The 16,351-nt window shown below is 38.4% G+C and overlaps 1 protein-coding gene across 1 annotated transcript in view; it reads left to right on the top strand.

The window, feature by feature from the left end:
* Window positions 1-8,556, top strand: part of DST (dystonin) — a 515,142-nt gene extending 506,586 nt beyond the window's left edge. The window contains exons 94-97 of the mRNA XM_012558529.2: window positions 2,156-2,355; window positions 2,845-2,955; window positions 6,244-6,367; window positions 7,282-8,556. Of these exons, the coding sequence (XP_012413983.1) occupies window positions 2,156-2,355; window positions 2,845-2,955; window positions 6,244-6,367; window positions 7,282-7,544 (698 nt within the window). The 3' untranslated portion in view covers window positions 7,545-8,556. The remainder of the gene's footprint in view (window positions 1-2,155; window positions 2,356-2,844; window positions 2,956-6,243; window positions 6,368-7,281) is intronic.
* Window positions 8,557-16,351: the final 7,795 nt, after the last annotated feature.

Genomic DNA, 16,351 nt, shown 5'->3' with positions numbered 1-16,351 from the left:
CATTGTTTTTTTACTTCTCTGGATAAATAAATATGAGACAGGTAGCAGGAATACTAGAATAGTTTTTCTTGATGAAACCCTCCCTTCTGTGATTTTTAAAACACTTACAACAAACCAGGGAAAGGATTTCATCTGTCATTAAAGAGCAAAGTAAGAGGAAAGAAAGTTGAGGTGTTGAATTCTGAAAATACTGCATAGTAAAAGTTTAAAAATGAAAGTTTTTATGAAATGAGGGGGAGGTGAAAGAAAATAATTTAAAAATTAAAAAATAATGAACTACCAAGTTGAACTACCAGCTACTTGACATTTACTTTGAAGTTGCAGATTAGAAAATTAAAAATATAAACATAGAATACTATAGCACTCTCCATATCTACCAACCAAAGATCCCTAGGTTGGCTTTTAATCTTTGTTTTCCAGCTCCTACAGTCAACTTTTGAATCCTTAATTGATTTACAAATAGTCATCTCATTGTAATTTCTAGTTAGGTTCCATTTGAGTAGGCTCATTTTTCTGAGGAAAAAAAAATGGAATTTTAACATTTTCTTTAGCCTATGAGCTCATTTTAAACTTTAAAAACAAACAACGACAAATGTTTGTGCCTGCTCTGCCTAGTAGGCTACCTAGCAAGAGGCCAAGCTTCCACAAGTGGGGCCTGTTGATTTCTGTGCTGCCATCTGAATACATAGGCTTATCTGTACAGCAAACAGGCCTTTCTGCCAAGACCACACAGGTCGTTATAAACCATATGCAGTAGCCCTGCTCTTTGCAAATCAAAAATATACCTGTGAAAGAAATAAGGACAAAACCTCCTGTTTTGTTTTATAACTTGAAAATACTACAGCCCAAAATAATGTAGCTCAGCTCATTTATGAAAAGAAGCAATTAGAATGTGTATAGTGTTCTGCTGGGCTGCTTAGGAAAGTTAGCATGCCTGTGGCCTTCATCCAAATACTCTCCTTATTGAGTCAAACCTTTGAGTGCTTCCTTTCCTGATGCAACTTTCTTCTAAAATGTGTGCAAAAGGCCAGGTCTGAGCACCCTTTGCGTATTCAACTACTGTACTTTGTTTCTTCTTCTGCTAACAGTATTCTTTAATGTGATTGGTATCCTGTGTCATTTTTTCTAGTTCATCATCATGGGAGTAAAATGTTACGTTCGGAATCAAACTCTTCAATTACTACTACTCAGCCTACTATAGGTTGGCAACCCCTCTCTTTGCCTCTCCGCTCTTTCCTTTTCTCTTTCCTACTTTTACATTCTTGCTTTAATCATTTGTTTTAAAATAACATGCTTCATCCATTGCGTATGGCTTAACTCATATCCAGCTGAGCTGGTGCTTTCAAATTGAAATTCTGAAAATTGACACACTGCCGGTGTGTTGCAAATGCAGGTGTTGGCGTAAGTGATCAAACACATGCGAACACAGTTGCTTATCTGATTCTTGTGAAGTGTTCTCTGTGTGCTTATGTGTTTGTATGAGCGCTGCATCACTGATTACCTCACGGATCTTTGGGTCTGGTGTTTGTTCTTGCATGTTGGTAAAAAAAAAAGTTTTCAAGGCATAAAATTAAAACACTAGCTGCTTCATTTAAGTGAAAAATCTAGAAGATTATTATATGTTGTCATCATGATTAACAACCCATCTCTCACTCTGTGTAATTTTGTTGCTTAATTACTCCCAATGTTAAAATACTGGCCATTCTCCTTACCTCAATAGTACATGCAAACGACACAGTCCCTGCCTTACTGCTTGGTCTTCTCAGTATGGTGAAAAGGGTAATGAAACGATGTGGGCATCAATAACTGGTGGATTAACTATTTTAGCATGGGCTTTCCATTTTCATGCTGACTCTTTAATAGTGGTTATTCTTGCTGGTGTCTAGTGTTAGAATAAGCACACTTTTTTTCCCCCCTAAACTCGCTTGTATCCAAAAGGAATGCATTGCAAAGGAATGCATTTAACTTTTTGTTATGTTGAGTTGGAGTTGGCATGGCAAAAAGATGCTTTTGAAATTCTCAGTGATCTCTGGTGCCAAGTTATTGTTCTTCACACAGACAATTGAGTGCCTCTTTTTTCCTTCTTTTGTTTGTGTGCATGTGTGTGTGTGTGTGTGTGTGTGTGTGTGTGTGTGTGTGTGCATGTGCAATATAGCTAAAGGAAGGACAAACATGGAACTGCGTGAGAAGTTCATTTTAGCAGATGGTGCCAGTCAGGGTATGGCTGCTTTCCGACCCAGAGGCCGTAGATCCCGGCCTTCGTCAAGAGGAGCTTCGCCAAACCGATCTACTTCTGTGTCCAGTCAGGCTGGTCAAGCGGCCTCCCCACAGGTCCCTGCCACCAGCACACCCAAGGTAGGACTCAGGATGAAATTTTTTCCCCCTCCTAGCCAATCAGTGTCCCAAGTATACTTTTGAATGTTTTAGGTCTCCTAGAATTTGTACAATTAGCTTTCTACATGTATATCTCCATTATTTTCCATATTGTGAGAAGGGACACAAATGGGGAAAAGTAGTTCTACAAATTCTGTATATATATATTATCTCTATATGGGCCACAAGGTAAAAGCATAGATTAATACATACATGTATATATTTTACCTATTTAGGGACTTTGGTTGCCTTTCAGATTTATTTTTTTCCTTTTAAAGCTTCATTCGCTTTTTGTGTGTGTGTGTGTATATGACTTGCCATCAGCTCTTTCCACATATTTTTAATTATTATACCCATTCTTACTGTGAAATGTGACTCTGCTATGAATATCTCTTTCTGTGGCTTTGTTTTCTTGTTTTTTTTTTTTTTACCTGCTCTCCTTTACATTTGATTTGCCATTGTTCCATACAGATTCTCCATCCTTTAACACGCAATTATGGTAAACCATGGTTGACAAACAGCAAAATGTCAACTCCTTGTAGACCAGCAGAGTGCTCAGACTCCCCCGTGTCGTCTGCAGAGGTATCGTAAGGCCCAGATTCTAGTCTAATGGTCTTTTTTAATTGAAACAATCACCCACTAACATTGCACCACCACTCCCCTAATGTATGTACTTTTGGTAATACTACTTCTTTTTATAGATTTCTGTAAAATGAGTATCAACCCAGCAGTTCTTTGAAGCCTTAAGAGTAGGGGGTTAGTTAGCAGAAAGGACAGTTTATAGCTCCTTGAACTGTGCTGGCTTAACATATTCACACTTGCAGGCTGTATACCTCCTCTGCTGTTTTCTTACTCATTTAACTCTGGTTTTCTCTCAAGGGAGTGAAATAGAGGAGATTATATCCAGACCTAAGTAAAGTTTCTTTTAAGGCAGATGGTATGCTTTTGCTACAGGCGGGAAATGCAGCACATTGGCTTTGGGCAGGAATAAGAGGCAGTATCATTTACAAGAGAATCGCCTAAATTGAAAGAATGTTTATTGAGTGTTCACCATGGGTGACTATGATGTGAGCTCTCAAATTATCAGTGTGGATGGGGGGCTTAGGATATGCAAAATGTGATCTCATTTTCTAAAGGTAATCAATGTAGCTATATTAGATTTTAATCATAATTAATGTTATTCAGGAAACCTGGTGGTGTAGTGGTGAAGAGCTTGGCTGCTAACCAAAAGGTTGGCAGTTCGAATGAATCCACCAGGCACTCCTTGGAAACCCTATGGGACAGTTCTACTCTGTCCTGTAGGGTCACTATGAGTCGGAATCAACCGCAGTGTTTTTTTTTTCTTTAATGTTATTCAAGCAAGCACTCACTTTTTAATAAGATATATGGGGAAATTTAGGCGATATATTCAGGAGATATAAATATTGTCAAGATTAACTCATGTATCAGATAATTTACAATGAATCAAAAGGCAACGATGTATCTTTTTAAGAATCTTTTCTGAAAAATAACAAACATAGGTGCCAAATGATCTCATATTTGATTAGAATCACAATATTTAGGGGAAAATGTCCATAAATACCTTTTTTGATATGAAGCTAGCATTTCATCTTGAAGATCTCAACTATAACTTATAGGCCAAGACCCTTGTATAAAGTAATATAGTACCTTTAAAGAACCCTTTATAATTTTCAAAACACTTTCATACCTATCATTTTACTTAATCCTCACAATGATAATAAGAGATAAGCAGAGAAAATTTCATTACCCTTATGACTGTATGGAGCCCTGCTGGCACAGTGGTTAAAAGCTCGGCTGCTAACTAAGAGGTCGGCATTTCGTATCAACCAGCTCCTCCTTGGAAACCCTATGGGGCAGTTCTGTTCTGTCCTATAGGGTCGCTATGAGTCGGAATCGACTTGACAGCAATGGGTTATGACTCTGTGGAAATCCCATGGCTGATGAGTGGAAGAATTGGAACAGAAATAACCCATTCTTCACTTTTTCCTCATTCCTTCCTCCTCATTCCCTCTCTCCCCTCATTCCTACTCCCTCCTTTCAAATGGAGGACGTTATTATCGTATATTACCTCTAGGAGATCTGTTATTTATTATGGATCTATTGAACAAAAACTGAAAAGTTTAAAGAACCTCAAATCTGAAAGAAAGGAGACTCCCAAAATAAAAGTCTGAGTATGTTATTTTGGCTCATGTCAAACTATGTTTTAGTTCAAATAACTTCAAAAATCCAAACCAGCCAACCAAACAGAAACAATAGTGTGCCTGTATGGAAGGGTCTTAAGAGCACTAGACAGGGTTTGTGGCAATAAAATCAAAACAATCGAGGTATTTTGAGAAGAATGGTTTTGGTTTTTCATGCTAATGAATTCTGCCACCTTGAATGGTATTCTTCATAATCTCCTGAATTGTTGAGATTCTTAAGAATTTAACTGCATCAGAGTTGTCAGATTTTGAGCAAATCACTTCCTTCCTTGAGCTTTCATTTTTCTCATTTGTAAAAAGATTGTGGTTAGGTGAGAGCAAGTATTAGTTTTGGTTAGTATGTGAAAGTATTTTTAAAACTTAAATATTATATATGTTATATATAAAGAGTATACTTTTAAATATGTATAATATACATATGTAAATTAACAATCTGAATATTAATATGTGCAATGATGTATCAGAAGGTTCACATACACTATGAAACATTTAAAACTAATAAGGGAAAAATTAATTTTTAAATAACACAATTTACACGGATTCACTTCCTCCAGATTTCTCCCTCCTGTGACTTCATTGAGGAATATGACATCCCTCATACTTCTGTGAAGGTTTATTTTTTAACTTTGGAAGAATTTTTTAAATGTTGTGATCTAGAAAAAAATGCAGTGATTTTAGACTTATAACAAAATCTCACAATTGTCATTACTTCAGACATTCTTTGCAAACGCCTATAAGAATTTCAAAAGAATGATCCCCAATTGGTGCCTAGGTATCTTGTGTGTAGGGACCATAGAAGGTGATAGAGCTAAGAAGTATAGTGAAAGCGGTGCCAAGTCATAAAACGGCACTCTTTTTTTTTCTTTTTTTTTTTGCAGTTGTGTGTTTAAATTATGGCGTCTAGGCATTATGGAGCCCTGGTGGCACAGTAGTTGAGAGCTACAGCTGCTAACCAGAAGGTCAACAGTTCGAATCTACCAGCTGCTCCTTGGAAACCCTGTGGGGCAGTTCTACTGTGTCCTATAGGGTTGCTATGAGTCGGAATCGACTTGATGGCAATGGGTTTTTTAGGCATTATTTATTATCCTTCTATTTTTGTTTGTTTCTACCTAGTTCTTCAAAAGCATCAGTGGCAGCAGAACACTAAGCATAGTTTTTCAGAGCCCTGTTTTTTCTCTACACCAGGCAGTCACCGTCCTTTGGTAGGGGTGGGGTAGTTATCCTATGCCAAATCTTCAGTTACCCCTGCCACTATGGAAGTACCAGTGCTAAGTGACATTTACTACAGTAACTCTCTTACCTCTGTAACATTCATTAACAGTCTGAAAATTACTAATGTACTCACAATTTAACTTGTCTTTTTATTTTCCTTGCCATCAATTTCTTACTCATTTGGGGATCTACATTTTTGCGTACGTGTTTTCTCTTCAACCGTGAATTTGTTTCCTTTTGAAAGCTTCCTCTGAATCCAGGATAAGAAATTAGAGGAGAAAAGCAAGTGAGATGTCTATGCCTCATTTAATTGAAAACTATCTCCCCCTCCCCCTCCTCAGGAGGTCTTGTAGAAAGTGTTCACTTATTTGTAAAGAGGTGGTATCAATGGAACAGGTGCAGTATGTTGACATGTCTTCTCACTGGTTAATGGCAGGGAACACCAATACAAGGAAGCAAGCTTCGACTTCCAGGATATTTATCGGGGAAAGGCTTCCACTCTGGGGAGGACAGTGGCTTGATCACAACTGCAGCCTCCAGAGTCCGAACACAGTTTGCCGGTGAGTGTGGTCCATTTCTTTCATCAGTGGCTTTTGAAATATGATGATCTAAAGATTAAAGCCCCTTTTCTTCCCAACTAGTGAAGTCTCCTAATTGATAATGCTGTTTTTTTTTTTAAATAACATGTAACCTTACTCCTCCAATAAAGACAAGGGATAAATGAGTCATGGGAACAAGCAGCTAGAAAATCCTTTTTGGAAAATACCAAAGAAAGATGAGCGAGTGACCGAAAGGGAACAAACAATACAACAGTACTCTCTCTGTACAGGCTGGCAGGTCTCGGCTCTTTTTCCTGCCTGGAGATTGTACTGGACCCTATTTTGGGTGGTTGGAAAAACCCAGCCTCACTGGGCCCGACACCAGTGCTTCTCGAATTTCTTCACAGAATAGTGAACCTAAGTTCTGGGGCTCTCACCTCAGCAAGCATGAAGCTTCCTTAAAGTTTCAAGTCTTATGTTTTGAATTCCTGTGTGCTTTGAACTACTCATCAGTGGACAAAACTTACACTCAGTATTTGATCCACATTTGCACTGCACACATCCCTAGGTAAACCTGCCAAACTTTGAAAAGCCTAATCTTAAATGACAGGTACATTCCTCATGTCTGTTTGCAGTAAATGGAATCCTGTCTTAAGTGAAGTAAGCCCAAATTTACCTTTTGTTTGTAAATCTAGCTTTTTATATATCATGGCTCCTGACAGTGAGGCTACTTAGAACTGTGGAATGGGGAAAAGCCAGGTTGGGAAGGATGTGTCTCTGTGGTCCCCAGATAGTATCCTAATCCCATTGATCCACTAAGTATTTTCTGGAGTGCCTACTAGGTGTCAAGAAAATCGTTGAGATGAAAGGTGACATAAGGTTTCAAGGATCAGTTACAGTAATAAGGGTGACTCATCTCTGCCCTCTCTCCTCAGATCCCAAGAAGACCCCTAGCCGACCAGGAAGCCGAGCTGGAAGCAAAGCTGGCAGCAGGGCCAGCAGCCGCCGAGGCAGTGATGCTTCAGACTTTGACATTTCAGAAATTCAGTCCGTGTGCTCAGACGTGGAGACTGTCCCCCAAACACACAGACCTACGCCCCGAGCAGGTTCTCGGCCATCCACAGCCAAGCCTTCCAAAATCCCCACACCCCAGAGGAAATCACCTGCCAGAAGATTGGACAAGTCCGCAAAAAGATAGTGCAGTTGGTTCCACCAAGGCCCTTCCTTGAGCGTTTATTATTTAAATTTGGAAGATGTAAAATATGATGTAGAAATTATTGTGAAATATTGTAAGAGGCAAGTTTAAAATACTGCAGATGGCCTTATTTGTGTATTTGTCTTTTTATTTTACCTGTATAATTTTCTTTTGTAAGATATTCTGGGGTTAAAGTCACATCATATGTGAGGGGGAAGAGAGTGTAACATGAACTAACATTTCTGCACTGTAATGTGTGGAGCATACACTAAAATCAGTTACTGAACGTACAGGTGAGTCTACATCCTCTCTGTCAACTACATTGCTACGTGGGTAGCTAACATGAAGGATACCTCATGACATTTTCTTATTTCTGTGGAAACTCTGAAAAGCCAAAACACACACAGGAATCTATTTTGAGATGAGTTAAATGTAAACTGAAAGATGGAGGGCAAAAAGACAAACACATCCACACACGGTTCTTTAAGCAGTATCTGACTGAGAACTCACAGGAAGTTAACTTTAAGCACTTGCCAGCACTATGATATTCAAGTACCTTGCAACATTTCTGTGCCATTGCTTTAAATAAGATCAGAGGCGTCCTGGATATTAGACCAATTATACTGTAAGAATATAATTATAAAGTGCATTCATATACATGTGAGGTTTTCTTTTGCTTGAGTGGACAGTAGCACCTGTATCACTGAACTCATTTTGTATCAAAGCAAATGTGCTTGCAGAAAGCTATGAAATAAAACATGTCCCTTAACTACATTGCTATGGAATTAATTTTTTTCCCCCAGGGAAAAATCAGTGTATTTTTTTATGAGCAATATCAATTTGAAGTGACCAAAAGATACTTAAAAATGGGTTTATTTTGATTTCTCATCTGAAATAATCATGTTCTGGTATTATATCTATATTTAATAAATATATATACATTTTAATTTATTATGTATACTCACATAATATAGAAAGATATTAGTATGCATTTAATAAAACATATTCACTTGAACATATGGATACCTGATTATTTAAAGTAACTTTTTCTGTTGATTGTTTTAAATAAAGGTTACATATAATTTTTACTAATGACAGGCTAAATTTGGAGCACATCAAAAACAGGGAGTTATAATAAAATAGAGCCCTAGTGGCACAGTGGTTAAATGCTTGGCTGCTAACTGAAAGGTCAGCAGTTCGAACTCACCAGCTGTTCCATGGGAGAAAGATGTGGCAGTCTGCTCCCGTAAAGATTTACAGCCTTGGAAACCCTATAGGGCAGTTCTGCTCTGTCCTATGGGGTCGCTATTAGAATCAACTCGATGGCAATAGGTTTGGGTTTTTTTGTTATAATAACAATGTTAATGACTCGTTCTACAAATATTTTTAATAAGTATCAACCACTGTTGGTGGCACTGGGCCTAGAGGGTTCCTACCCTCTTATATTCAAGGGGGAAAATGTTAACACATAAATAAATCTAAAAAACATGAACTGAAACCAGGGGATGACTGATCTTATTAAGATAATATTCTTCTGGCCTGTGTATATTTAAAACATTTTCCTATAAAGGAAGACAGCATCAAATACACTTAGAACGTATGGTAAATTGTTACTTTGGGCATTACAGGTCCTACTTTGTGCATAAGTTTGCAAATTTACTTTAGCAAATGGCAGTGGTGGTGTTCCAAGTTCCTGGGGACAGTATTATGTTTTTCCTGTTTGGCCTTTGTAATGGAGGCCAACATTGAGGAGCCTGTAGTTTCCACTGACATAAATTAGATGCCATTTTTCAGCGATAATAATTCCTTCTTTCCCAAGGCATAGGTCTTATTGGGAGCCCTTTATGGAAAAGGTAATTCTAACCTGTGAGATCACATGTAATAGTTCATGCATTTTAACTAGACACATGCCATCTGAGAAGGCAATTGAAATTGTTTTATTCTCTTAGCATTTTGCATATGATCACATTTCCACTTCAAAGACAAATTTAAGGGAATGATTTTATCTCAGCCTGTTTGAATACTGCCCCTGTTAAAGAAATAGGGGTTTTGCTTTTAGTAGTAAAATAAGCTTTTTGAAAAAAGTGGTTTCAGATATTTCAGGGAAGTCTTAAGGAACCACTCCTAGTTATCAGCATTTGGTCTCTTGGGGAACTTTTCAAACTTTGACATGCTATGTGATCTTTCTTTCCTCTTGAGCTAATCCTATAGCCTCACTCTAACTTCTGGAAAGTCCTGCAAGTTTCAGGCAATGCAGCAGACACACCTTTTCCCCACCCCGTGCACAATCCTTTTTCTTTTTTAAAAAATTTTCTTTAAAAAATAGGACATGGAATGAATCTCAACTCTAGATATCTTAATGTAAAGACTGGATCCTAATCTAAGTATTAGGATCACGGAGTTGACTTTTTTTGTCTTAAAAATAAAAACTACTGGTTGTCACGTTCTGATACCATTTTTTGAAATAAAGGAGCCTTGGTGACTCAGTGGTTAAAGCAATCGACTGCTAACCAAAAGGTCGGTGGTTCAAAACCGCCAGCAGCTCTGTGGGAGAAAGATGTGGCAGTCAGCTTCCATAGAGATTTACAGCCTTGGAAATCCTGTGGGGTCACTATGAGTTGAAATCGACTCGATGGCAGTGGGTTTGGTTTTGGGGTTTTCTCCTTTGATATAAGTGCAGAAATTGATGGTGCTAGCCATTTCTTAGATCTGGTTTCTTTTATGACAAATATAGATGGAAGGAGTTGGGAAGTGCCCCATTGACTATCAAGGATTGACTTGTAAAAATAGGAAGGAAGAGGAAGCTGGTAAAAGATCTTATTTTGATCCTTTTAAAACTTGCTTTGTATATTTGCAACGAGGGAGATTGCAATGGGTTGCAATTACCTACTTTTTGATAATGTGTTTTGAAATGTATGTGCTTCATTGCCAAATGAGTGCTCTAATGCCACCAATCGGTACATTTGCAAGTGCCTGCAACTTCTGTGTGTGTCTGATAACACTGCCACCTGGCTGTAAACTTAGCCTTGTTGTGTTGTTAGGTGCCGTCAAGTTGGTTCCGACTCATAGCACCCTGTGTCCAACAGAACGAAACACTGCCCGGTCCTGCGCCATCCTCACAATTGCTATGCTTGAGCCCACTGTTGCAGCCATTGTGTCAATCCATCTCGTTGAGGGTCTTCCTCTTTTTCACGGACCCTCTCTTTACCAAGCCTTGGAGTCCCACAAAGAAGGCAAGGAGACTTTGACTTTTCATTTAGTGCTTTTAGTAACTAGGTTCCCTTTAGTCATGTTAGAGATTGACTTGATGGTCACCAAGATCTGCTTGAAAGTGAATAGAGTCATGGCCGAGGTGTTTGTGCAGGAAATAGTCAATATGACTACTTAAAACATCTGACTTAGCAAATTGCGCAACTTGGTTATTTAACTCCCATGTCTCTGGAGATATTGAATATCTAGTTAGTATGAAGGACAACAAAAATTGGAAGTTTTCCATCTTGCTTCTGCTCCCGATGTGCTGAATTAAGAATACATACAATGCAAAATGTGTTCAAAGGAATTTTGTATTAGTTTACCCCCACTTTTATTGTAATGGATATTAAAAACTGTGTAACAGGAGAGAAGAATAAAATAGTGATTAAGTTTTGGAAGGTTATCACCAAACAAAAACAAAATGTTCTTTTAGAATGTTATTAATCTTAAAGTACAGCTGCATTGGCCCCAGGGCAAAGATCAGAAAATTTAGTTTCCATCATCTCAGAATCTAACTTATATGCCAGTGGCTCCCAAACTTTCTTCATGGTGTATTACCATCAATAACAATTTTTTGAGCAAACACCTCTAGCGTATGTACATTAACTTCTGACATTATTTGCATATGCTTTTATCATTAGCTAATTTCTCAAGGCTCAATATTCTCTTAGGGTGAGGTTTATCTTTAACAACATTGGTGTATATCCATATTTTAAATAATCTTGGTAATTTTTTTGGCCAAATTTTTGGCAAACCTGTTGAGATCCTCCCTGGTTTAACTCCTGACGAGGCTGATGAAAAGTCTTTGTCTACAAAGAGTGTTGTCTCTGCCATTTTCCTGTTTATTTGGTCTTGCATTATAATGAAGTCACACTTAGCAATAGTTTTTTTTATGGATCATGCCTTTGGTGGTGTATCTAAAAATGCATTGCCAAACCCAAGGTGACCTAGATTTCCTCCTATTTTACTTTCTAGAGTTGCATAGTTTTGCATTTAACGTTTAGGTCTGTGGTTGATTTTGAGTTAATTTTTGCTTCCTTGCTGTTTCGATACTAGTTATGCAGGGGTATGCCTAATGTGATAGTGTTTATATGTGATTATAGCCCCAGTTAACTATTCTGATGGGGGGAGGGATACTGCTAGTCTTGTTGGTTATTTGATAGTGGTCAAATACCATTTATTTGGTCTCTGACAAAAAAATTCTGGAAGGGGGGCCGCATATCAACATTCCCAAAGCCACAACTCTAGTTCTGGTTCTTGTTGCCTCTCACTTGTTCTGCTACGATAACCATCTATTACCTCCTCACTTCCACTGTGAGCATCATTGTGAAGGCCTCCTTGAGGCTAGAGACCATGGATTAAAATTACCCTGATCTACTGGATGAAGCTTGGTGAGGGAACAGAGGAGACAGAAAGTTAATGATCCAGTCAGACTAAACAGGAAGGGCAAGGGATTTGAGCAACAGAAGGAGGCAGAGGACACAGGGTGAGTTTTTAGGGCACTGTCTTATTTTTCTAGGGCTACCATAACAAAATAGCACAAAGTAAGTGGCTCTAAAAAACAAGTTATCTCACAGTTCTGGAAGCTAGGAATCTGAATTCAGGGCTGTGGCCAGGTTATGTTCTCTCTGATGGCTCTAGAGGAAGATCTTTGTCTCTTCCAGGTTCTGGTAACCCCGGGCATTCCTTGGTGTTCCTTGGTGTTCCCTGGCTTGTAGAAGCATCTTCGCATGACTGTGTTTTCTCTGTCTCTCTGGGTTTGTTCTGTTTTTCTTATAAGGACAGCATTCAGATAGGATCAGGACCCAACCTACTCTGGTATGACCTCATGTTAACTGATAACATCTTCAAAGACCCTATTTCCAAACAAGGTCACATTAACAAGTATTGGGGTTAGGATTTCAACCTGTCTTTTGAGGGAACACAATTCAATCCATAACAGGTACCCAGAGGAAAGGGTTTGAGAGGAAGGTGCACTGTGGGTAGGAGGTTGGGTCAGGGTGGTAGCGCAAAGCAGGGTGGATAAGCACAAGGAAAGAGATGTATGACCAACAGTGACTTATATTTTGGGCATTGTCTAAGGGTAACAAGAATATGAATCTTTGTGATTCTTAAACTAGTCTCAGCTGTTCAAGTTGTCATTGATTTTTCTTGTGCTTATCGGGGAATCTGTGTAAAGAAGCAATAGCCACTCCCTAGTGTGGGAGAGAGGAAAGAGCCTACCTTACAGCTAAGGTTGGTTATGCTTCCAAGCCCAAGTAGGCTGAAGGGTGTGTGTGTGTGTAACTCTGGGTTTTCAAGAAGGCAGAAGTTTCAGGCTTCAGAAGTACAGTAGGTTGATAGCTACTTACTAGATATGGCTGTGGGCACGAGTTAAAAATGGGTTACCATAAAGGCATTACACTTCTGAAAAGAGGATCAGCCAGGTAGAAAACGTGCATGGTTATGTTTTTGATTATCCAGTGTAGGAAGTTTGTTTTTAAATTAACCATTCAGGGATCATGTTCTGGTCAACAGTCTGGTCACAGAGTTTATCTGCTTTTGAATGGGCCAGTGAATTCAGGGCAATAGGTTTGAAGTAAGTGTTCTTGAAATGTAAACCTTAGACTTTACAGTACCATATCAGATCATGGATTTTGAGTTTTATTTCCTGGGAACCCTTTTGCTGCTTTAGTTGCTTATGACCAAACATGTATATATATTTTTTAATGTCTTATATTTCTGTCAGTTTTGGTTTCTTACCACAAATACACATCTTATATGAGGTTCCCACCCAGTCATTGAAATAAAAGATAAGTAGCCACCAAACTGCTAACCAGAAGGTTGGTGGTTGGAACCTACCCAGCAGCTCTGTGGGAGAAAGACCTGGTGATCTGCTCCTATAAAGATTACAGCCTAGAAAACCCTATGGAACAGTTTTACTCTGTCACATGGGGCAGCTATGAGTCGAAACCGACTTGACAGCACACAACACCAACAACATTATTTGTATTTTATAAATAAAGGAACCTGGAGAGGTAGTTATTTGTATAGGATTAGATTACTGGGAAATGACTGAGTATATGTATCTTCTTATGCTGAGGCCAATGATCGTTCTACTACATCTTACCACAACACCAGGGCCTAAGTGTTTTTTCCTAAAGATGGTAACTTTTTACAAAGAGGATATGATCATGGCCTGTCTCAGGAAGCCATACCACATCCAGATCTCTCAGAGCAGCAAACTTGATATTAAGATAGTTTCAGACTCTTCTTTGGAGTGTAGTAAATGTTTCATTCCATAACTAGACTAATTTTCCAGTGTTTCATGTCTCATTAAATTATCTGATTCCAAAAATGTAATGACCTTGGTAAACATTGGTTTGCTAAGTAAAATGTCTGATTTGAGGCAGCTAATACTTAGCCCTTTTTTTTTTTACCTCAACCATTACAAGATGCATAATGTGTCCCCCTGGAGAGTTTCTTCGTCACCTAGAGAATTACCAGAGTCCTGCTTCTGCCTCTTCTGCCAAATAGGGGTCTTAAATGACTTCCGTGAATTAGACTCTTGAATATTCTACCTTTTGCTTAAGCTTATTGACAATATGTGTGAATAAATGTTGTAACTCTTCAACATGGTGTGTTACTGTCACTATGTCATGGTATGCTATTTTCAAATCAAACGGTTCCCAAACATTTATTTCAGATACAGAAACATACAGTGTGACCTAAGCAAAAAAGGTCCAATACCTGGAATGATATACATTCAGATTTTCCTGCTTGACTTTTGGTCAGTTTGACTACAGTGGCTTACAAGATGGTCCTATGCATTTACCCTGATCTTATCACTCAAATATATTTCAAATTATGTCAGACAGTGCTTTCGTGCATATGTTCTTTCACTCACACACCTCTGAAAATGTATCTTTTAAATATCAGTTTAATGTGTCAGTATCAGAATCATTTGCTTTTGTCAAACCATATTTGAAAGGTAGTTAATTCAGTGAAGAACTTTTATTTAGTATGCTGTTTTGATTTATATTGACTGTGTTTTGGGGATGGGCATTTTATACATTCCATAATGTGTTTGTCAATTTCTGAATTTAAAACTACACTTGTTAATTGTAGAAAATTTAGAAAATACATAAAAGTACAAAGAAAATGAAGACCTTCATCGCCCTAACCATCAGAGTAAATCACTGATAAATCTGGGGATGATTGTTGTTTTAAAATTTTGATATCATTTTGTTGTTGTCAGATGCCATCAAGTTGGTCCCAACTCACAGTGACCCTATGTACAACAGAATGAAACACTGCCCCATCCCACATCATCCTCACAATCCTTGCTATGTCTGAGCCCATCGTTGGCAGCCACTGTGTCAATCCATCTCATTGACAGTCTTCTTTTTCACTGGCCCTCTACTTTACCAAGCGTGATGTCCTTTTCCAGAGACTGGTCCCTTCTAATAACATGTCCAAAATATGTGAGATGAAGTCTCACCATCCTTGCTTCTAAGGAGCATCTAGCTGTACTTATTTCAACACACATTTGTTCATTCTTTTGGCAGTCCATGGTAGAGTCAATATTCTTCGCCAACACCATAATTCAAAAGCATCAATTCTTCGGTCCTCTTTATTCATTGTCCAACTTCTGCATGCATCTGAGGTGATTGAAAATACCATCATAGCTTGGGTCAGGTGCACCTTAATCCTCAAAGTGACATCTTTGCTTTTTAACACTTGAAAGAGGTCTTTTGAAGCAGATTTGCCCAGTGTAAAACATCATCTGATTTATTGACTTCTGCATTGATTGTGGATACAAGTAAATGAAATCTTTGACAACTTCAATATTTTCTCTATTTGATATCATAGTGTACATTTATTTTGGTATCACCAATTATGTTTTAAACTAAAAAGGCCAAAGATGATTTTTTTCAAAATTTTTATCTAGTTATTACCATAGTTCTTTTAGTCATTAAAACTGGAAATAGAATGCTTCTTGTATTGTTGTCTATTGTTACAAAACAAATTACTCTAAAACTTAGTAGCTTAAAACAATTATCCCACAGTTTCTATGGGTCAGGAATCTGGGCGTAGCTACCTTGGTCCTCTGCTTCAGGCTGTCTTATAAGGCTACAATCAAGGTATTGGCCCATGGTCACCCACAAGCCTGCAATAAAGGTCTTGGCTTGGGCCACAATCATCTTAAGGTTCATCTGGGACAGGATCTGCTTTTATGCTCACTCACTGGTTAGTTGTTGACAAGATTTGGTTTTTCATGGCCTGTTTCTTGTCAGCTGTTGGCCAGAGGCCACCCTCAGTTCCTTGCCACATGGGCCTCTCCAACATGGCAGCTTGCTTCAGCAAAGTGTGCAAACCAAGGAAACAATAGAATCCAGCAAGACTAAGTCACAGTCTTTTGTAACCTAAGCATAGAAGTGGTGTCCTATCACTTTTGTCATATCCTATTAACAAATCACTAGGTCCAGCCCACACTCAAGGGCAGAGGATTGTACAAGGGCATGAATACCAGGAAGCAGGGATCATTGAGGGCCATCTTTGAAAGCTGTTTACCGCAA

This window comes from Trichechus manatus, unplaced genomic scaffold (assembly GCF_000243295.1).
Source record: "Trichechus manatus latirostris isolate Lorelei unplaced genomic scaffold, TriManLat1.0 scaffold00172, whole genome shotgun sequence".
NCBI lineage: Eukaryota > Metazoa > Chordata > Mammalia > Sirenia > Trichechidae > Trichechus > Trichechus manatus.
This window is presented reverse-complemented; position numbering and strand designations above follow the sequence as displayed.